This window comes from Cherax quadricarinatus, chromosome 8 (assembly GCF_038502225.1).
Source record: "Cherax quadricarinatus isolate ZL_2023a chromosome 8, ASM3850222v1, whole genome shotgun sequence".
Taxonomy (NCBI): domain Eukaryota; kingdom Metazoa; phylum Arthropoda; class Malacostraca; order Decapoda; family Parastacidae; genus Cherax; species Cherax quadricarinatus.
The window spans coordinates 26,285,054-26,309,557 of record NC_091299.1 but is presented as its reverse complement, the minus strand read 5'-3'; the positions used below and the strand labels follow the sequence as shown (position 1 = coordinate 26,309,557).

General features: G+C 44.2%; 1 protein-coding gene across 1 annotated transcript; it reads right to left on the bottom strand.

Annotated features, from left to right (window-relative positions):
- Window positions 1-18,130: 18,130 nt before the first annotated feature.
- Window positions 18,131-24,061, bottom strand: LOC128685432 (uncharacterized). The gene is made up of 4 exons (XM_053771953.2): window positions 22,769-24,061; window positions 20,956-21,163; window positions 20,450-20,619; window positions 18,131-18,689 (listed from the first exon to the last, which is right to left on the bottom strand). The coding sequence occupies exons 1-4, from the start codon at window positions 22,863-22,865 to the stop codon at window positions 18,517-18,519; spliced, it is 648 nt and encodes a 215-aa protein (XP_053627928.2). The 5' UTR covers window positions 22,866-24,061; the 3' UTR covers window positions 18,131-18,516.
- Between the last annotated feature and the right edge of the window lie 443 nt (window positions 24,062-24,504).

The window sequence follows — 24,504 nt, the reverse complement described above, 5'->3', positions numbered from 1 at the left end:
GGAAGCACAGTGCCTACACTCTGAAGATGGGGTAGGGAGGCTACAGTTCTTAAGGTGGGAAGCACAGTGCCTGCACTCTGAAGATGGTGGAAGGGAGGTTACAGTTCTTAAGGTGGGAAGCACAGTGCCTGCACTCTGAAGATGGAGGTAGGGAGGCTACAGTTAAGGTGGGAAGCAAAGTGCCTGCACTCTGATGATGGAGGTAGGGAGGTTACAGTTCTTAAGGTGGGAAGCACAGTGCCTACACTCTGAAGATGGAGGTAGGGAGGTTACAGTTCTTAAGGTGGGAAGCACAGTGCCTGCACTCTGAAGATGGTGGAAGGGAGGTTACAGTTCTTAAGGTGGGAAGCACAGTGCCTGCACTCTGAAGATGGTGGAAGGGAGGTTACAGTTCTTAAGGTGGGAAGCACAGTGCCTGCACTCTGAAGATGGTGGAAGGGAGGTTACAGTTCTTAAGGTGGGAAGCACAGTGCCTGCACTCTGAAGATGGAGGTAGGGAGGTTACAGTTCTTAAGGTGGGAAGCACAGTGCCTGCACTCTGAAGATGGTGGAAGGGAGGTTACAGTTCTTAAGGTGGGAAGCACAGTGCCTGCACTCTGAAGATGGTGGAAGGGAGGTTACAGTTCTTAAGGTGGGAAGCACAGTGCCTGCACTCTGAAGATGGAGGTAGGGAGGTTACAGTTCTTAAGGTGGGAAGCACAGTGCCTGCACTCTGAAGATGGTGGAAGGGAGGTTACAGTTCTTAAGGTGGGAAGCACAGTGCCTGCACTCTGAAGATGGTGGAAGGGAGGTTACAGTTCTTAAGGTGGGAAGCACAGTGCCTGCACTCTGAAGATGGAGGTAGGGAGGTTACAGTTCTTAAGGTGGGAAGCACAGTGCCTGCACTCTGAAGATGGTGGAAGGGAGGTTACAGTTCTTAAGGTGGGAAGCACAGTGCCTGCACTCTGAAGATGGAGGTAGGGAGGTTACAGTTCTTAAGGTGGGAAGCACAGTGCCTGCACTCTGAAGATGGAGGTAGGGAGGTTACAGTTCTTAAGGTGGGAAGCACAGTGCCTGCACTCTGAAGATGGGGTAGGGAGGTTACAGTTCTTAAGGTGGGAAGCACAGTGCCTGCACTCTGAAGATGGGGTAGGGAGGTTACAGTTCTTAAGGTGGGAAGCCCATGCCTGCACTCTGAAGATGGAGGTAGGGAGGTTACAGTTCTTAAGGTGAGAAGCACAGTGCCTACACTCTGAAGATGGAGGAAGGGAGGCTACAGTTCTTAAGGTGGGAAGCACAGTGCCTGCACTCTGAAGATGGGGTAGGGAGGTTACAGTTCTTAAGGTGGGAAGCACAGTGCCTGCACTCTGAAGATGGGGTAGGGAGGTTACAGTTCTTAAGGTGGGAAGCACAGTGCCTGCACTCTGAAGATGGAGGTAGGGAGGCTACATTTCTTAAGGTGGGAAGCACAGTGCCTGCACTCTGAAGATGGAGGTAGGGAGGCTACAGTTCTTAAGGTGGGAAGCACAGTGCCTGCACTCTGAAGATGGAGGTAGGGAGGCTACAGTTAAGGTGGGAAGCACAGTGCCTACACTCTGAAGATGGGGTAGGGAGGTTACAGTTCTTAAGGTGGGAAGCACAGTGCCTACACTCTGAAGATGGAGGTAGGGAGGTTACAGTTCTTAAGGTGGGAAGCACAGTGCCTACACTCTGAAGATGGAGGTAGGGAGGTTACAGTTCTTAAGGTGGGAAGCACAGTGCCTGCACTCTGAAGATGGAGGTAGGGAGGCTACAGTTCTTAAGGTGGGAAGCACAGTGCCTGCACTCTGAAGATGGAGGAAGGGAGGCTACAGTTCTTAAGGTGGGAAGCACAGTGCCTGCACTCTGAAGATGGAGGAAGGGAGGTTACAGTTCTTAAGGTGGGAAGCACAGTGCCTGCACTCTGAAGATGTAGGTAGGGAGGTTACAGTCGTGGAGGAGGGAAGCACAGTGCCTGCACTCTGTAGATGGAGGTAGGGAGGTTACAGTCCTGGAGGTGGGAAGCACAGTGCCTGCACTCTGTAGATGGAGGTAGGGAGGTTACAGTCCTGGAGGTGGGAAGCAGAGTGCCTGCACTCTGAAGATGGAGGTAGGGAGGTTACAGTCCTGGAGGTGGGAAGCAGAGTGCCTGCACTCTGAAGATGGAGGTAGGGAGGTTACAGTCGTGGAGGAGGGAAGCAGAGTGCCTGCACTCTGTAGATGGAGGTAGGGAGGTTACAGTCCTGGAGGTGGGAAGCAGAGTGCCTGCACTCTGAAGATGGAGGAAGGGAGGTTACAGTTCTTACAGTGGGAAGCACAGTGCCTGCACTCTGAAGATGGAGGTAGGGAGGTTACAGTTCTTAAGGTGGGAAGCAGAGTGCCTACACTCTGAAGATGGGGTAGGGAGGTTACAGTTCTTAAGGTGGGAAGCAGAGTGCCTACACTCTGAAGATGGGGTAGGGAGGTTACAGTCCTGGAGGTGGGAAGCAGAGTGCCTGCACTCTGAAGATGGAGGTAGGGAGGTTACAGTCCTGGAGGTGGGAAGCAGAGTGCCTGCACCCTGAAGATGGATGTAGGGAGGTTACAGTCCGGGAGGTGGGAAGCAGAGTGCCTGCACTCTGAAGATGGAGGTAGGGAGGTTACAGTCCTGGAGGTGGGAAGCAGAGTGTCTGCACTCTGAAGATGGAGGTAGGGAGGTTACAGTCCTGGAGGTGGGAAGCAGAGTGCCTGCACTCTGAAGATGGAGGTAGGGAGGTTACAGTCCTGGAGGTGGGAAGCAGAATGCCTGCACTCTGAAGATGGAGGTAGGGAGGTTACAGTCCTGGAGGTGGGAAGCAGAGTGCCTGCACTCTGAAGATGGAGGTAGGGAGGTTACAGTCCTGTAGGTGGGAAGCAAAGTGCCTGCACTCTGAAGATGGAGGTAGGGAGGTTACAGTCCTGGAGGTGGGAAGCAGAGTGCCTGCACTCTGAAGATGGAGGTAGGGAGGTTACAGTTCTGGAGGTGGGAAGCAGAGTGCCTGCACTCTGAAGATGGAGGTAGGGAGGTTACAGTCCTGGAGGTGGGAAGCAGAGTGCTTGCACTCTGAAGATGGAGGTAGGGAGGTTACAGTCCTGGAGGTGGGAAGCAGAGTGCCTGCACTCTGAAGATAGAGGTAGGGAGGTTACAGTCCTGGAGGTGGGAAGCAGAGTGCCTACACTCTGATGGAGGTAGGGAGGTTACAGTCCTGGAGGTGGGAAGCAGAGTGCCTGCACTCTGAAGATGGAGGTAGGGAGGTTACAGTCCTGGAGGTGGGAAGCAGAGTGCCTGCACTCTGAAGATAGAGGTAGGGAGGCTACAGTCCTGGAGGTGGGAAGCAGAGTGCCTGCACTCTGATGGAGGTAGGGAGGTTACAGTCCTGGAGGTGGGAAGCAGAGTGCCTGCACTCTGAAGATGGAGGTAGGGAGGTTACAGTCCTGGAGGTGGGAAGCAGAGTGCCTGCACTCTGAAGATGGAGGTAGGAAGGTTACAGTCCTGGAGGTGGGAAGCAGAGTGCCTGCACTCTGAAGATGGAGGTAGGGAGGTTACAGTCCTGGAGGTGGGAAGCAGAGTGCCTGCACTCTGATGGAGGTAGGGAGGTTACAGTCCTGGAGGTGGGAAGCAGAGTGCTTGCACTCTGAAGATGGAGGTAGGGAGGTTACAGTCCTGGAGGTGGGAAGCAGAGTGCCTGCACTCTGATGGAGGTAGGGAGGTTACAGTCCTGGAGGTGGGAAGCAGAGTGCTTGCACTCTGAAGATGGAGGTAGGGAGGTTACAGTCCTGGAGGTGGGAAGCAGAGTGCCTGCACTCTGAAGATGGAGGTAGGGAGGTTACAGTTCTGGAGGTGGGAAGCAGAGTGCCTGCACTCTGAAGATGGAGGTAGGGAGGTTACAGTCCTGGAGGTGGGAAGCAGAGTGCCTGCATTCTGAAGATGGAGGTAGGGAGGTTACAGTCCTGGAGGTGGGAAGCAGAGTGCCTGCACTCTGAAGATAGAGGTAGGGAGGTTACAGTCCTGGAGGTGGGAAGCAGAGTGCCTGCACTCTGATGGAGGTAGGGAGGTTACAGTCCTGGAGGTGGGAAGCAGAGTGCCTGCACTCTGAAGATGGAAGTGGAGGTATTGGTTGCTTTATTGGACTTTGAGACTATCATGGCATCTGTTAATCATATTTCAAAATAATTAACCCAATATATACCTGGAGTTACCTGGAGAGTGTTCTGGGGGTCAACGCCCCCGCGGCCCCGTCTGTGACCAGGCCTCCTGGTGGATCCGAGCCTGATCAACCAGGCTGTTACTGCTTGCTGCACGCAATCCAACGTACGAGCCACAGCCCGACTGGTCAGGTACCGACTTATGGTGCCTGTCCAGTTCTTTTTGAATTAAAACTCACTAACTGTATACAGTATGTGCTGAGATACAGACTCCTTCACGCGTACGTACACTGTTGCTCTCAGTACACACACACACACACACACACACACACACAGGAGGAGAGTGGTGGAACACCTAGAAGGTGACGGGAAATCCTGTGTCACAAACCTACTGGAGTTCTATGACATGGTGACAGCAGTAAGACAAGAGAGAGAGGGGTGGGTGGATTGCATATTCTTGGACTGCAGGGCGTTTGACACAGTTCCACACAAGAGATTGGTGCAAAAACTGGAGGACCAAGCAGGGATAACAGGGAAGGCACTACAATGGATCAGGGAATACTTGTCGGGAAGACAGCAGCGAGTCATGGTACGTGGCGAGGTGTCAGAGTGGGCACCTGTGACCAGCGGGGTCCCACAGGGGTCAATCCTAGGACCAGTGCAGTTTCTGGTATTTGTGAACGACATGACGGAAGGAATAGACTCTGAGGTGTCCCTGTTTGCAGATGACGTGAAGTTGATGAGAAGAATTCACTCGATCGAAGACCAGGCAGAACTACAAAGGGATGTGGACAGGCTGCAGACCTGGTCCAGCAATTGGCTCCTGGAGTTCAACCCCACCAAGTGCAAAGTCATGAAGATTGGGGAAGGGCAAAGAAGACCTCAGACGGAGTACAGTCTAGGGAGCCAGAGACTATAAACCTCACTCAAGGAAAAAGATCTTGGGGTGAGTATAACACCAGGCACATCTCCTGAAGCGCACATCAACCAAATAACTGCTGCAGCATATGGGCGCCTAGCAAACCTCAGAACAGCATTCCGACATCTTAATAAGGAATCATTCAGGAACCTGTACACCGTGTATGTTAGGCCCATATTGGAGTATGCGGCACCAGTTTGGAACCCACACCTAGCCAAGCACGTAAAGAAACTAGAGAAAGCGCAAAGGTTTGCAACAAGACTAGTCCCAGAGCTAAGAGGTATGTCCTACGAGGAGAGGTTAAGGGAAATCAACCTAACGACACTGGAGGACAGGAGAGATAGGGGGACATGATAACGACATACAAAATACTGAGAGGAATTGACAAGGTGGACAAAGACAGGATGTTCCAGAGATTGGACACAGTAACAAGGGGACACAGTTGGAAGTTGAAGACAGATGAATCACAGGGATGTTAGGAAGTATTTCTTCAGCCACAGAGTAGTCAGTAAGTGGAATAGTTTGGGAAGCGATGTAGTGGAGGCAGGATCCATACATAGCTTTAAGCAGAGGTACGATAAAGCTCATGGTTCAGGGAGAGTGACCTAGTAGCGAACAGTGAAGAGGCGGGGCCAGGAGCTTGGACTCGACCCCTGCAACCTCAACTAGGTGAGTACAACTAGGTGAGTACACACACACACACACACACACACACACACACACACACACACACACACACACACATAGAGCTGCACTCAGGATACAGTGTCGGGATCTACGGTTCAAAGAGCCATTTCGATTGTCTGTACTTATGATAAGACAGATGTGGAAGGAATGATGGGGGTTGTATTACTTTTCGGTCACAACTTTTGTAGGAAACGACAGCTATAGTTTAATTCTAATATATATATTATATATATTATATATATATAATATATATAATATACATATAATATTTATATATATATATATATATATATATATATATATATATATATATATATATATATATATATATATATATATATATATATATATATATGCAATAAGATCATAGTAAACAGGTGATTTCTAAATATGCAAAACAACCACTCTGAAAGAATAGAGAAATTCCAAGCGCATTCGTGACTACTCACATTATCAAGGAACTATGAAAGTAAAGCATCCAAGGAAGCTATATAAGGGGTCTGGCCAGCACCTCACTATCAGATCCCACAACAGTTAAACACCTGACGCGCGCCGACCCAACTTGGATAGGTCCTTTTGCACAACTCACCCACAAACTATTCTACCCAAGAAAATTTAAAAATTATTATTTGTCCAGTGTATTTTTAAATTCTTCCCAAATTCTATTAATTATAAATGGATCTAATTTATATAAACCAAAGGAAATATTCATATTATTGTCAAAACTGCTTTTTATGAAATAAGATTCAATTATATTCCTGCCGACCATGGACTTGCTTGATACTACTTTCTCAACTTTTTGAAAATCAATTGGATGGTTAAAATCTCTTACATGAATAAATAGAGCATTGGAATCTTGGTAGTACCCAAGGAGGTACTACCGTCCTGCCAAGTGAGTGTAACACGAAAGCCTGTAATTGTTTTACATGATGGTAGGATTGCTGGTGCCCTTTTTTCTGTCTCATGAACATGCAAAATTTCAGGTACGTCTTGCTACTTCTACTTACACTCAGGTCACACTACACATACATGTACAAGCATATATATACATGCCCCTGTGGGTTTTCTTCGATTTTCTTTCTAGTTTGTGTTCTTGTTTATTTCCTCTTATCTCCATGGGGAAGTGGAACAGAATTCTTCCTCCGTAAGACATGCGTGTTGTAAGAGGCGACTAAAATGCCGGGAGTAAGGGGCTAGTAACCCCTTCTCCTGTATATATTACTAAATTTGAAAGGAGAAACTTTGGTTTTTTTCTTTTGGGCCACCCCGCTTCGGTGGGATATGGCCGGTGTGTTGAAAGAAAGAATATATATATATATATATATATATATATATATATATATATATATATGTCGTGCAGAATATGTAAAACTGGTCAATTAGCAAGAACTCATTTAAAATTAAGTCCTTTCTAAAATTTTCTCTAAGACGTTTAGAGATATATTTTTTTCATTAATGTTGATGTAAAAATTTATAATTTTGCACCAAAAGGAACTTAGAAAACTTACCTAACCTTATTATAACAAACGCAATTTATTTTAGTCTAACCCAACTAAATATATTTTAGATTTGTTTACAGTAATTTAATACTAAACAAACACAATGAAATATATTTTTTTCGTTAGGTTCAGAATGATTTTGGCGAAATTATTGCATACACAAATTTTCACTTGTCCTATATGGCAAGATGAGCGTTGCTATTTAAGCCAAGATCGCAAGTTCTGCCTATTCGGCACGACATATATATATATATATATATATATATATATATATATATATATATATATATATATAGTATATATATATATATATATATATAATCATTATATTAAATTTCAGTGATAACATGATCAGTCTTGAGTCAAACTGAGCAACTATATTAAATAAATAAAAATTTCTTGTAACAGAACTAATCGCAAAATAATTTATGCAAAGAAAGATTTACATACGTACAAAAAAATCGTCTAAAGAGCTAATTAACATATTTTTTTTATAATTAAATATGTTTACTTATTATGAAAGGTATATACTTCATGGTGTAGTGTATGTTTCTTTGTGTGTGTATACATCGTTTGGTATATGTTTCTTTGTGTGTTTGTATACATCGTGTGGTGTATGCATCTCTGTGTGTATATACGCAGAGAAGTTTTTTGAATTTCAGTTTAATAGCGCTCGTCGTGTGGTCGTTAGGCTTTAAAACCCCATTAACCAACCAATGAACGATAATTTAGACAGTCGAATTATGCACATAAACACTACCAGCACTATAAACACTACAAACACTACCAGGCGAGGCTCCACTGCAAGACTGCAACAGAAACTGAACACTGAGTTTTATCAGAGAAGTCGGAAAATATTGTTACACTGTCTAATTTACAAAGAATTACTGTCTTAGTTCACTTCAAGCCTGGCTCATATTCACCCCCCCCAGGATGCCATCCCACAACAGTCACCTAAGACCTAATCATTAATTTTCCTCTGGTTAAGTAGGGACAACAGGTGTAAGGAAGTGTAGCCACCGGCTGCTCCTTATTTTCTGCAGTAAAAAGAACCCCCCAAAAACTAATTACTACGAGCTGGATGCAATCTCTAATATATATATATATATATATATATATATATATATATATATATATATATATATATATATATATATATATATATATATATATATATATATATATGCATTGTGTTTAACATTCTTCAGCTGAAATAATCAGTGTAGAAAGCCCGGAAGTGCTGGAGGTACAGACAACATTCACGACTCGGGAGACTTACTGTGTGTGCAACAAGAGGACACCTGTTGCTTGCAGCAGCGGCGGCGGGCGTGTGTATGTGTGTATGGAGCACTTGTGCACACCGCAGTGACACCAGGGCAAGTGCGTGCTGCCACCGCTCATACCTTCCACCATAGGTCTCACATCCCCCCCCCTCCTCCCACTCACCATTCCCCCTCTCCCTACTTCCCCTTCCTTCAAAATTTCCCCCCCTCCCACACACACACTCACTTGCCCAGAACTTCGAGTTCAGACAACCTTGTTGCGTCATCGATCTTGCTGGCTGGAGACCAATCATGGTGGAGTTCTGGCACCAGGGTCGTCCACAGCCAATACCAACACCGTCAACCACCGTGATGTAATAGTTCACTCTCCGCCCTCTCACCACGCCCCCCCACTCAACGACTCCGCACTCTCACCACGCCCCCTCCCCACTCAATGACACTCTCCACCCTCTCACCAGCTCCCCCACTCATTGACACTCCGCCCTCTCACCTCCACTCACTGACACACTCGCCTCAACAACTTCACAGAGTGCTGGCGACCAATCCAAGCAGGTGTTACCTTCATAAACCTGTACATCGTTTATATCGAAGAATAAGACACTTGTGCAACATCTGGGAATCTTTACCGAGGAAACGTTTCGCCAGCCAGAGGATTCTTCAGTCCAGTAAAGAAAACAACGGTGAAACATAAGGTGTATGAGGTAATCAGTTTACTGACTTATTCGCTATTGTGCATTATCATAATTTTTAGACATTGTTGAGTAATTATACGTCCTGCACATTCCTCTGCATTGTATTGTACATTTCGTTGTACATTCTTATCCATTTCGAATAAAAAGGCAGGAAGGCAGACATAGGCGCAGTAACGAGACTGGAACAACACACAAATAACCCGCAGAGATGAGAAACAAACTTCTATAAATAATAATGTTTCACGATCTTTCCCAAGGAGCAACTTACAGCATGGAGCAACTTACAGCATGGAGCAACTCTCCACAGCATGGAGCAACTTACAGCATGGAGCAACTTACAGCATGGAGCAACTTACAGCATGGAGCAACTTACAGCATGGAGTAGCTTACAGCATGGAGTAACTTACAGCATGGAGCAACTTACAGCATGGAGAAACTTACAGCATGGAGCAACTTACAGCATGGAGCAACTCTCCACAGCATGGAGCAACTTACAGCATGGAGCAACTTACAGCATGGAGCAACTTACAGCATGGAGCAACTTACAGCATGGAGTAACTTACAGCATGGAGCAACTTACAGCATGGAGCAACTTACAGCATGGAGCAACTTACAGCATGGAGCAACTCTCCACAGCATGGAGCAACTTACAGCATGGAGCAACTCTCCACAGCATGGAGCAACTTACAGCATGGAGCAACTCTCCACAGCATGGAGCAACTTACAGCATGGAGCAACTTACAGCATGGAGCAACTTACAGCATGGAGCAACTCTCCACAGCATGGAGCAACTTACAGCATGGAGCAACTCTCCACAGCATGGAGCAACTTACAGCATGGAGCAACTTACAGCATGGAGCAACTCTCCACAGCATGGAGCAACTTACAGCATGGAGCAACTTACAGCATGGAGCAACTCTCCACAGCATGGAGCAACTTACAGCATGGAGCAACTCTCCACAGCATGGAGCAACTTACAGCATGGAGCAACTTACAGCATGGAGCAACTCTCCATAGCATGGAGCAACTTACAGCATGGAGCAACTCTCCACAGCATGGAGCAACTTACAGCATGGAGCAACTCTCCACAGCATGGAGCAACTTACAGCATGGAGCAACTTACAGCATGGAGCAACTCTCCACAGCATGGAGCAACTTACAGCATGGAGCAACTCTCCACAGCATGGAGCAACTTACAGCATGGAGCAACTCTCCACAGCATGGAGCAACTTACAGCATGGAGCAACTCTCCACAGCATGGAGCAACTTACAGCATGGAGCAACTTACAGCATGGAGCAACTCTCCACAGCATGGAGCAACTTACAGCATGGAGCAACTCTCCACAGCATGGAGCAACTTACAGCATGGAGCAACTTACAGCATGGAGCAACTCTCCACAGCATGGAGCAACTTACAGCATGGAGCAACTCTCCACAGCATGGAGCAACTTACAGCATGGAGCAACTCTCCACAGCATGGAGCAACTTACAGCATGGAGCAACTCTCCACAGCATGGAGCAACTTACAGCATGGAGCAACTCTCCACAGCATGGAGCAACTTACAGCATGGAGCAACTTACAGCATGGAGCAACTCTCCACAGCATGGAGCAACTCTCCACAGCATGGAGCAACTTACAGCATGGAGCAACTCTCCACAGCATGGAGCAACTTACAGCATGGAGCAACTCTCCACAGCATGGAGCAACTTACAGCATGGAGCAACTCTCCACAGCATGGAGCAACTTACAGCATGGAGCAACTCTCTACAGCATGGAGCAACTTACAGCATGGAGCAACTCTCCACAGCATGGAGCAACTTACAGCATGGAGCAACTTACAGCATGGAGCAACTTACAGCATGGAGCAACTCTCCACAGCATGGAGCAACTTACAGCATGGAGCAACTCTCCACAGCATGGGGCAACTTACAGCATGGAGCAACTCTCCACAGCATGGAGCAACTTACAGCATGGAGCAACTCTCCACAGCATGGAGCAACTCTCCACAGCATGGAGCAACTTACAGCATGGAGCAACTATCCACAGCATGGAGCAACTATCCACAGCATGGAGCAACTCTCCACAGCATGGAGCAACTCTCCACAGCATGGAGCAACTCTCCACAGCATGGAGCAACTCTCCACAGCATGGAGCAACTTACAGCATTAGGTAACTCACCACAGCATGGAGCAACTCACCACAGCATGGGGTAACTCTCAATTGCATGGAGTAACTCACCACAGCATGGAGCAACTCTCCACAGCATGGACTAACTCACCACAGCATGGAGTAACTCTTCACAGCATGGGGTAATTCATCACAGCATGGAGTAACTCACCACAGCATGGGGTAACTCACCACAGCATGGAGTAATTCATCACAGCATGGAGTAACTCACCACAGCATGGAGTAACTCACCAGAGCATGGAGTAACTTACCACAGCATGGGGTAACTAACCACAGCATGGATTAACTAACCACAGCATGGAGTGATTCATCACAGCATGGAGTAACTCACTACAGCATATAGTAACTCACCACAGCATGGAGTAACTTACCACAGCGTGGGGTAACTCACCACAGCATGGAGTAACTTACCACAGCGTGGGGTAACTCGCCACAGCATGGAGTAACTCACTAGATCATGGAGTAACTCACCACAGTATGGGGTAACTCATCACAGCATGGGGCAACTCACCACAGCATGGAGTAACTCACCACAGCATTGGTTGACGATCAAGAAGACGAATGGAAAGGTAGAAACGATGAAGAAGAAAGAGACTGCAGTGGAAACTGTTGTGGAAACATCTAATACATTCTCAGTGCTACCCGACGAATGTGAGTCGACTACTGGGAACATCACGACGAACGACACCAAGGAAGGTAAGAATATTGTTGTTGTTGGGGATAGCCAAGTTAGGTATATGGATATGGCGTTCTGCTTGAAGGACAGGAGTAGGAGACAGAGAGTTTGCTTTCCTGGGGCTGGGATGGAGGATATTGTTAGCCTTCTGGATGACATCATGAGAGATAATGGGAGCAATCCTATTATCTGTCTCAGTGCTGGAGGCAACGATGTTGGCAGACGTAGGAGTGAAGACCTGATTAGCAGGTATAGGTCAGCAATAGAAATAATTAGGAGTAAGGGTGGAAACCCTGTCATATGTGGTGTTTTGCCAAGGAGAGGAGTTGGAAATGAATGGTTGTCCAGGGCAATTGGTGTCAATTGCTGGCTGGACAAATACTGTAAGGAAAATGCGGTAACATTCATTGACAACTGGGACCTCTTCTATGGCAGAAATGACATGTATGCCAGTGATAGGGTTCACTTATCTAGGTCTGGGGTGGTAGCACTGGCAACTGCAGTGGAGGGAGCAGTTAGGACTTTAAACTAGGAATAGTTAGTGGTATGGGTTTTGGCAGGAAAACAGTGAAGTCCCAGTGTAGTAATATTACGAGTTCTAGGGGAACTAGTAATAAGCAGAACGAGGTAGATATTGAAAAGCCAGGGACTTTGGGTGATAAGGACAGTAATAGGTTTAGTAGAAAAACAGAAATGAGCAGGAAGGGTAAAGAGAAAGGAGAGTCTTTCAATGTTTATTATGCTAATTGCCGTAGTGCTAGGAATAAGATGGACGAGTTGAGATTAGTTGCTAGTGCAGGTAACATTGATGTATTTGCCTTAACTGAGACGTGGTTTAATTCAAAAAGTCGGGACATGCCTGCGGAATGTCATATTCAGGGTTTTAAATTGTTCCAAGTAGATAGAAGTATCGGGAAGGGGGGTGGGGTGGCATTGTATGTCCGAGATCGCTTGAACTGTTGCATAAAAACAGGTATTAAGTCTGAAGTAACACATACAGAGTCTGTTTGGATAGAATTTTCAGAGGGGCATGAAAAACTGATTTTAGGAGTGATATACCATCCCCCAAACTTAGATAGGGACCAAGGGAGACTACTATGGGAGGAAATTGTTAATTAAGGCCACAAGGCACGATGATGTAGTAATTCTAGGAGACTTTAACTTTAGTCATATTGATTGGAATTTCTTGACTGGGAATTTACAATCATACGACTTCTTAGAAGTAGTTCAGGATTGTTTTTTGAAGCAGTTTGTGACAGGACCTACAAGGGGAAATAACCTGCTTGACTTAGTTATGGCAAACAATGAATCCCTTGTTAATAATTTAGAAATTTCAGAGGAACTGGGTGCTAGCGACCACAAATCAATTACATTTAGCATTGAATGGAAGTACGATAGTAGCGATAACTCAGTAACAGTCCCAGATTTTCGCTTAGCAGATTACGATGGGCTTAGAGAACACTTATCATCTGTTGACTGGGGTAACGAAGTGAGCTATCAATGTGACAGTTTTCTGAACACTATACATGCTGCTCAAAGAACGTTTATCCCATATAAAGAAATTAGATCAAATAGAAATGACACAAAATGGATGAATAATAGGCTCAAATATCTACTAGGGCATAAGAAAGGAATTTATAGGCGTATCAAAAGAGGTGAGGGTCATCTTATGAATCAGTATATTGACATTAAGAGGGACATTAAAAAGGGGATAAGAAAAGCTAAAAGGGACTATGAAATTAAAGTTGCTAGGGATTCTAAAACTAACCCAAAAAGTTTTTTCCAGGTCTATAGAACAAAAGTTAGAGATAAGATAGGTCCCCTTAAAAATAACTATGGGCACCTTACTGACAAAGAGAATAAAATGTGCTCGATTTTTAATAATTATTTTCTCTCAGTTTTTACACAGGAAGACACTAACAATATTCCAGTAATTAATTTTTATAGTGGGCTAGAAGATAAATTATGTAACATCACAGTCACTAGTGAAATGGTTGTGAAGCAGATAGACAGACTGAAGCAAAATAAGTCGCCGGGTCCTGATGAGGTTTTTTCAAGGGTTCTTAAGGAATGCAAAATGGAACTCTGTGAACCATTAACTAATATTTTTAATTTATCTCTTCAAACAGGTGTAGTGTCTGATATGTGGAAGATGGCTAATGTAATTCCTATTTTTAAAACAGGGGACAAGTCGTTACCGTCAAATTACCGCCCAATAAGCCTGACCTCAATTGTAGGCAAATTACTAGAGTCAATTATAGCTGAGATTATAAGAAGCCATCTCGATAAGCATAGCTTGATTAATGATACTCAGCATGGATTCACAAGAGGCCGGTCTTGTCTAACTAATTTATTAACTTTCTTCAGTAAAGCTTTTGAGGCTGTTGACCACGATAAAGAATTTGATATTATTTACTTAGATTTTAGTAAGGCTTTTGATAGAGTTCCGCACCATAGACTGTTAAAGAAAGTGGCAGCTCATGGCAGTGGGGGAAAAGTGCTCTCGTGGATCGAGTCATGGCTCACTGACAGGAAGCAGTGTCCATAAATGGGGTTAAATCCGAGTGGGGATCTGTAACAAGTGGCGTTCCACAGGGATCAGTCTTGGGCCCGTTGTTGTTTATAATATATATCAATGATCTTGATGAGGAAATTACTAGTGATATGAGCAAATTCGCCGATGAAACAAAGATAGGTAGGATAATTGATTCAAACGTAGATGTTATGGAACTTCAGGAGGATTTAAACAAACTCTATTCTTGGTCAGAAAAGTGGCAGATGCAGTTCAATGTAGATAAATGCAAGGTTCTGAAGCTTGGGAGTGCCCATAACCCTAGTACTTATAAGTTAAATGATGTAGAACTTAGCCATACAGATTGCGAAAAGGACTTGGGGGTTATGGTGAGCAGCAACCTTAAACCAAGACAGCAATGCCTAAGCGTACGTAATAAGGCAAATAGATTACTGGGATTTATATCAAGAAGTGTAAGCAACAGAAGTCCAGAGGTCAAACTCCAGCTTTATACATCATTAGTAAGGCCTCACCTAGATTATGCAGCTCAGTTCTGGTCTCCATATTACAGAATGGACATAAATTCGTTAGAAAACATTCAGCGTAGGATGACTAAATTAATACATAGCATTAGAAATCTTCCTTATGAAGAAAGATTGAAGACTCTTAAGTTACATTCACTTGTTAGACGAAGAATGAGGGGAGACCTGATCGAAGTGTATAAGTGGAAGATAGGTATTAATAAAGGGGATATTAATAAGGTCTTGAGGATGTCTCTCCAAGAGAGAACCCGCAGTAATGGATTTAAATTAGATAAGTTTAGATTTAGAAAGGACATAGGAAAGTATTGGTTTGGAAATAGGGTAGTTGGTGAGTGGAACAGTCTACCTAGTTGGGTTATTGAGGCTGGGACTTTGGGTAGTTTCAAATTTAGGTTGGATAAGTACATGAGTGGGAGGGGTTGGATTTGAGTGGGACTTTCACATCAGAGCTTATTTCTTGGGTGGCATTGAAAATTGGGTTGGGCAAATGTTTTGTTAGTGGGATGAATTGTAAAGGACCTGCCTAGTATGGGCCAACAGGCCTGCTGCAGTGTTCCTCCTTTCTTATGTTCTTATTACAGCATGGGATAACTCACCACAGCATGGGGTAACTCAGGACAGCATGGGGAAACTCAGGACAGCATGGGGTAACTCACCACAGCATGGGAAAACTCACCGCAGCATAAGGTAACTCAGGACAGCATGGGGAAGCTCAAGATAGCATGGGGCAACTCACCACAGCATGAGAAAACTCACCACAGCATGAGGTAATTCATCACAGCAAGAGGCAACTCACTACAGCATGGAGTAACTCACCACAGCATAGAGTAACTCATCACAGCATGAGGTAACTCACCACAGCATGCGGTAACTCACTACAGCATGGAGTAACTCACCACAGCATGGAGTAACTCACCACATTTTGGAGTAACTCAGCACAGCGTGGAGTAACTCACCACAGCATGGAGTAACTCATCACAGCATGGGGGTAACTCAGGACAGCATGGGGTAACTCACTACAGTATGGGGTAACTCAAAACAGCATGGGGTTACACACCACAGCATGGTGGAACTCACCACAGCATGGAGTAACTCACCACAGCATGAGGAACTCACCACAGCATGGAGTAACTCACCACAGCATGCGGTAACTCACCACAGCATGGGGTAACTCACCACTGCATGGAGTAATTCACCACAGCATGGGGAAACTCACCACATCATGGAGTAACTCACCACAGCATGGTGGAACTCACCACAGCATGGAGTAACTCACCACAGCATGGGGTAACATCACAGCATGGGGTAACTCACCACAGCATAGGGAAACTCACCACAACATAGAGTAACTCACCACAGCATGGGGTAACTCACCACAGCATGGGGAAACTCACCACCGCATGGAGTAAGTCACCACAGCATGGGAAACTCACCACAGCATGGGGTAACTCATCACAGCATGTGTAACTCACCACAGCATTGGGAAATTCACCACAGCATGGAGTAACTCACCACAGCATTGGGAACTCACCACAGCATGGAGTAATACACCACAGCATGTGGTAACTCACCACAGCATGGGGTAACTCACCACAGCATGGGGTAACTCACCACAGCATGTGGTAACTCACCACAGCATGGGGTAACTCACCACAGCATGTGGTAACTCACCACAGCATGGGGAACTCACCACAGCATGGAGTAATACACCACAGCATGTGGTAACTCACCATAGCATGGGGTAACTCACCACAGCATGTGGTAACTCACCACAGCATGGGGTAACTCACCATAGCATGTGGTAACTCACCACAACATGGGGTAACTCACCACAGCATGTGGTAACTCACCACAGCATGTGGTAACTCACCACAGCATGTGGTAACTCACCACATCATGTGGTAACTCACCACAGCATGTGGTAACTCACCACAGCATGGGGTAACTCACCACAGCATGTGGTAACTCACCACAGCATGTGGTAACTCACCACAGCATGTGGTAACTCACCACAGCATGGGGTAACTCACCACAGCATGTGGTAACTCACCACAGCATGGGGTAACTCACCACAGCATGTGGTAACTCACCACAGCATGTGGTAACTCACCACAGCATGGGGTAACTCACCACAGCATGGGGTAACTCACCACAGCATGTGGTAACTCACCACAGCATGTGGTAACTCACCACAGCATGGGGTAACTCACCACAGCATGTGGTAAATCTCCACAGCATGGGGTAACTCACCACAGCATGGGGTAACTCACCACAGCATGGGGTAACTCACCACAGCATGTGGTAGCTCACCACAGCATGTGGTAACTCACCACAGCATGTGGTAACTCTCCACAGCATGTGGTAACTCACCACAGCATGGGGTAACTCACCACAGCATGGGGTAACTCACCACAGCATGTGGTAACTCACCACAGCATGTGGTAACTCACCACAGCATGGGGTAACTCACCACAGCACGTGGTAACTCTCCACAGCATGGGGTAACTCACCACAGCATGGGGTAACTCACCACAGCATGGGGTAACTCACCACAGCATGTGGTAACTCACCACAGCATGGGGTAACTCACCACAGCATGGGGTAACTCACCACAGCATGGGGTAACTCACCACAGCATGGGTTAACTCACCACAGCACGTGGTAACTCTCCACAGCATGGGGTAACTCACCACAGCATGGGTTAACTCACCACAGCATGGGGTAACTCACCACAGCATGGGGTAACTCACCACAGCATGGGGTAACTCACCACAGCATGTGGTAACTCACCACAGCATGTGGTAACTCACCACAGCATGGGGTAACTCACCACAGCATGGGGTAACTCACCACAGCATGGGTTAACTCACCACAGCATGGGGTAACTCACCACAGCATGGGGTAACTCACCACAGCATGGGGTAACTCACCACAGTCTTACCAAATACAATTCGTAAAATATCCAAACAACTTTTTTCTACGTGTCATTCATTGACCTTATTTATTCATTATTATTTATCAATATTTTTTCTATGAGACGGTCACTGGCGCAGTGAAAAATTATTCACCATTACTAAATTGATTTAATTGTCACTGGCATACTGTTGAAAGTGTAGCCTCTTCTGGATTAGTATCTTTATCACTGCCTCCTATTTTTTTTTTCAGTGCACCGGCCGTATACCACAGAGGCAGGGTGACCTGAAAAGAAAAACGAGTTTTTTCTTTTTAAATTTAGTAATTTATACAGAAGGTGTTACTAGCCTCTTGCACCCGGCATTTTAGTCGCCTGTTACCACATGGATGACTTACGGAGGAAGAATTCTGTTCCACTTCCCCTGGAGTGTTTCCTAAATATAGTTAAGAATCTGGGTCAGCAGGTGTGCAGACCCTGAATCCTAAACACCTGTCGTAGCAGCACTTATGGGTGTCTAGGCAGGTGTCGTCGGCGATGCAGTTGTCTGTCGGCTGATTCTCGTCCACATTCTTGATGACACAAACCTCCTTCGGCTTTGGACATTTCCCCGAATGAGCTGTGAATGGGTGCATAATATAAGTGTGACTGGTGACACAATGTGTTTGCAGTGATATAATGTGAATGTCTGCGGTGATGAAATGTGTTTACAGTGATAAAATACAAGCGTTTACACTACAGGAATGTGTCTGCAGTGACAGAATGTGAGTCTGTAGTGATGGAATTTGAGTGTGTGTGTTAGTAGAAATTGAATATGAGTCTGCTAGTGAGCATACCAGCTTCCAATATTTTGTAGAGTTTTCAGTCTATTGAGCTGAACAATAACATTAATGTTAGAGCTCCCACCAGTGTACTAACATAGTTCAGCATATTAACTTGCTAGTCATGCTTCTGGCTTCGTTAAAATAGCAAATAATCTGTTAAGAGATTACTGTATTGGTCAAAATCATTTAATAGGTAAGTATAATGTTTGTCAGGAAACAGGACAAGTGTTTCCTGACGCGGGTCTTAGTCATATGATAATCGACAGCTGGAGTTTTTGGTCATCTGACCGAGGCCTTCCGCTGGCTTACCCCCCTTTAAAAATTATGGTCATAGTAATAACCATTTTTTGTAGTACTATAATTTATTTAATAGGTTAGGTTTAGGTAAAGTTCGTCACAAAACAGCACAAATATATAGTAATGCGTAAATACTGATACTACTGAGAACTGAAGTCACTAACAGTTCAGGTTAAACAAGGAAGATTAATGAACACAGTGGAACCCCGGTGTTCGAACGTACCTGATCTCGAACAAACCGGAGTCCGAATAATTTTGTTCAGAAAAAATGACCCGGTCTTTGAATGTTTTTCTTGAGTTAGAACACGCTGACTTGTTTTCATTTCAGCTGTAAAAGACTTTACACGAAAGTCCTGTTTCAAAAATGTTTTAAAGTGATCTCTGACGCTGACCTAACTCTTAGAGACTTTTGGAAAAGTCAGCTCAACATCCTTCAGTGTGTGAGGCTGATAATTAAAGCCTGGCAAATACCGTTTCCAACACTGTAGTTCCAACACCACTTAGGAATCAATTAAGTTCAAACACTGGGGTTCCATTGTATATAGAAGTAAGATTATATATTCTTCATATATATTAAATTCACTGGAGACACTTTACCGGCACCTCAGCACTGGAATAAACCTCCAGCTTTATAGAAGCGAGGATTCAATACAGAGATCATAGGAATTTTACCAACGGATCGTCTGTATGACTGGAAACCAGAGCCAGGAGACACTTGTAATGTCTCTTTGTATTACCCATATTTGTAAGAACTTTCCTGCTTTCCAATCAAGATTGAGTTTCGTGATGTACACCATGAGAGAAGTGACTATGGGTAATAACGCAGAAACTTACCCTCACAGATGCCTTCGTTGCTAAATCGCAATGATCACATTAAACCTCACACTCATCCATAATAACTAATTCTCAATAAGGCCAGAGTTTGAGAACGGGGAGAAGTTTCAATTCGTCCTGGATCACTATCATTTGCTGTTGTTAGGTTAATCGTGAGGGAAAACCATATGAGAAGGATCTTCACCAAAATATAACCCGTTCAATGGTGCATGCCCTATAGCGGGGACCGCGACGAAACGGAAGACACACATGGAAGGTGAGGTAGTCGTTAACCCGATGTTAGGCAACAGAAACAGTGACTGCTGACTTACCAGGGTTGAATTAGGTAGTCTGAGTGTTCAATGTCAAGCAATCAAGTCACGAGTGAGAAGAAAAATAGACGCTAAATTGTCAATCTCAAAATAAATTAAGATAGGATACTAACTCCCTTCCTCCGGGCAGCAGTGGATGGCGCCATTCTCCTTCTTGCACCAGTAGGGACACGTCTCCATGTCATCCCAGTCGTCGGTGTACACCTTGACTACCGTCGTCTGGTTGACAGTCTTCACTGCCTCCATGCTTGAACCTCCCTCAATAAGAAACCTTTCCGTCTGTCTGGTTGATTGCCACAGGATGAGTATGAGGTGCATAATAAAAGTATTAAACTTAACTCTCTGGATGAACAATGTAATATGGCCAAGAATAAAAAAAGTCACAATATCGTGGCTGGAACAACTTAAAACTAACCTCAAATCGGAGATAAATCTTATGACGACGTTTCGGTCCGTCCTGGACCATTATGAAGCTCTGGTCCAAGATGGACCGTAATCCCATCAAAAGATTTATCCCAAATTTGTGGATCAATTGTGAAATGTATGAAGATTGCCGAAAGGTAAAAAAAAAAAATGTTTTGATTATAAATATAACAATGAATTTTAGTATATGCCTCACCCTGAAGCTAACGACGAAGCTGATAACGCTGTTCCAAAAGAAGAGTATGGCAGGAACGGAGGAGGATACAAGAGGAGCGCCGGAATGGTGAAAGGGACAGACCAGGATGACAACTGTGCCACTGACTGTTGAGGTTGCAGGGTGCCGCGGGGTGCTGGCATCCCTTCACTTGCTGCCCACGTACCCACCATCACAGCCACGTATACTCCTAACACATAACACATTTCTAATGCTTGAAGATAAAGTGACAATACCTTATACGGTATAATTCATTATTAACTTATGGTTTGTACAGGAAACGAGATAATTGTCTAGGGTGGGCTGAAGCTTCCTCTCTAAATTGTGAGTTTGTTAATGACTTCAAAATCTACATTACGTCTATAACAATGAAAAATAACTTCATTAGAAAATAACTGAAAACTGGTTACAATTATAATAACCATGATTTTTAAGGGCGGACTGGTAAGCCAGTGGAAGGCCTCGATCAGATGACCAAAAGCTCCAGATGTGGGTCATCATATGACCCAAAGCTGTGGGTCATCATATGACCCACAGCGTCAAGAAACTCTTGTCCTGGTTCCTGACATATTTTATACCTTCAATAAAACACTCCAGTACGAACTCGCATATTTCACAAGAACGGTAAATATTGAGGCAAATATTTTTGATTATGCAAATTTTCTAATATTGGAATGACTGTGCAATGAAGCTAGTTAAAATTTTGAGGAAACGGGATGAAAGCTGTTTTTTGATGAGAAACCTAGTCTAATTAACCCAACCTAACCTAACACAAAATTTAACTTCTAGTCTTGGTTAGGCATTTATGGAGGTTGTCCAAAAATAAGTTCTTGCTCTACACTTATATTATTTTCCATAGCACAACTTGTTTAATATTAGAGAATTTACATTAAGTTTGTCACTAAGTTCGGAAGCTGAGCATTACAACAAATATTTACTAAAAAATTTTCGACATAAAATGCCTGTAAATAAACATAATTTGTTTAACCATTTTATGAGTTCAACATCCAACATCAAATTACAAATAAATAATTTGAATTATTATTATTAAATTCACAAAAAAAGTATTTTAGAAATTCTAGATGGGATGGAAATTGAGTCTTAATAGAACCTTAGTGGAACACAGGTCATTCTTGTTAACTCATAATTAAACCGACTGTTAAATAATTTTCAAGACCGGACGAAGGAATTCAGATCGCGGTTTTGCAATATTTCACCGTATATTCTGATACTTAAAGAATCTAAGCTATGTGAACTGTTTGATCTGTGTCAGGACTCGTACATGTTTCAATTAACGTAGAGTTCAGCCTGACTGTTCAACATCTCAGCATCAGGCTGGGATGCGAACCTCGCTTGAAATAAAGTTGCGCTAATCCGTATACAAAATATGATCAACAGGATTTATCCAAGGAGCTTTCAGTTTAGCCAAACCTGTAGTCCAACTCATCTTGTTTACCTAAGTTATCAAAAAGACGGGTAGGCCTCCTGCAGTGCTTGTGACTTGTAATTCGCCCACTCAGGAACCTTACAAATCCAGCCACTCACCTGACTACGCTTGTATAAAATTTCTTGTGTACTGACAGGAGGAGTTTGTTCCACAGGAGTTATGAACCATAATAACAGAATTATTCAATAGAGCCAGGATCTTCCTTACACACTACGCTGTGTCTGCCAAGGTTTCTCCCATATTTATAAAGCTACAAGCTGAACCATGATGGTTAGGGATCATTCTGACCCTCCGTTTTGTAATGTCAAACATTGATAAACATTGACATTTCAGCGGGGCAAAACTCACCAATGTTAAGGAAGGCGGTTCTCGTCGAGGTGGGGGCGTGTGGGCGGTGTGATGGGCGTGTGAGGAAGGTGGAGCTCCAGTGAGTAGCACTAACCATCTCTGCTGCACCGCTTCTCTACCCGGTTGCTGGAGTGCAACTCACCACAACTCACTGGAACCTGAACTAAGCACTCACATGCATGTTGATATATGTGGCGGTCTCTTTTTTTTTTGTATGTGTAAGACACACACACGAACTGTGAAACGCTGCCTAAAACTGCACACACTAGGTGAGTACACAGACACACATGATAATGCTATAGGAGCAGGGAGAGAGTGGAACTAGTAGCGACCAGCGAAGAGGCCGGGCCAGAAGCTATAAATTAACCCCTGAAACCACAAATAAATGGGTACAAATAAGCGAGCACACACACACCAAATATTAAGAAAGATCTATATGAACTAAGACTACAAGAAATGAAACAAAAATATTTTAAAAATCTCCGCCAGTCCAATGGTATCACAAACAAACATAAAAGCCACCATATTAAAACACACGGAGAAACCCAGAGAAATTTAAGAAAAGCAAAGAAAAACAATGAAACTTAAGTTACAAACTTATAAAGTTTTTATGTATGAACACAGAAGGAAAACTTGTAAATATCAGAAGCAATATATATAAACTGAGAGGTGTGTGTGTGTGGTGGTGACGTGACATGTAAGGTGTATATGTGTGGTGGTGACATTACATGTAAGGTGTATGTGTGTGGTGCTGACGGGATATGTAATGTGTGTGTGTGTGCGTGTGTGGTGGTGACGTGACATGTAAGGTGTATGTGTGTGGTGGTGACGTGATATGTAAGGTGTATATGTGTGGTGGTGACATGACATGTAAGGTGTGTGTGTGGTGGTGACGTGATATGTAAGGTGTATATGTGTGGTGGTGACGTGATATGTAAGGTGTATGTGTTTGGTGGTGACGTGACATGTAAGGTATGTGTGTGATGGTGATGTGATATGTAAGGTTTATTGACCCTCGTGTAGTGGATTAGTTATTATTAATCAAGAATGTGAAGCCTAACTTTGTGACTGAAACCAAACTAGAAAATATTCTAAGCTTGACAACATCAGTTTTGAGAAGAGACTTTGGCTATATTGGTGTTCCAATCACAAACTACAGAAATTAAATTCCGTGACATAATGTCAAAATTCTAATAGTAGAAATCTGGAGAAAAAGATGAAAAAAAAAAATAACGCGAGAAAATGCACACTTGAGATTTTACAATATGTCTACTGCTGCCAGACGTAAAAGAAGATCTTTAATTTTTATTGCTTAGTAATTAAATGCAAATATAGGTTAATATTTATTTAAATAAACATCCGTAATTTATACTAACTAAAAATTAGCATATATTAAAATTTCTGTGAAGTTTCGAGTGCATATAAATGCATGAAGAATTTTTATTCAGTCGATTCAACGATTTAATTGAGGAGCAAGTTGTGTGCAAGAATATTATATATGTCATGTCTGGCATGTGACACATATCATACGTCTGGCAACAAGGCTATGACGTCATGCGTCTGGCAACAATGTTGACACACACGCATCTGGCACAATGCCTTGACGTCATGCGTCTGGCAGCAAGACTATGACGTCATATGTCCAGCAACAAGGCTATGACGTCGTGTGACTGGTAGCAAAGCTATGATGTCATGTAACTGGCAGGAAGACTGTGTCAGTATCATGCATCTGGCAG

Bases quoted from the DNA above. Each gene is read 5' to 3' on its own strand.
- LOC128685432 (XM_053771953.2), bottom strand. From the start codon at position 22,865: ATGGTTAGTGCTACTCACTGGAGCTCCACCTTCCTCACACGCCCATCA. The intron at 21,164-22,768 runs GTGAGTTTTGCC...GTTATGTGTTAG, and splicing joins AACCGCCTTCCTTAACATTG to GAGTATACGTGGCTGTGATG. The intron at 20,620-20,955 runs GTGAGGCATATA...GCAATCAACCAG, and splicing joins GCTTCGTCGTTAGCTTCAGG to ACAGACGGAAAGGTTTCTTA.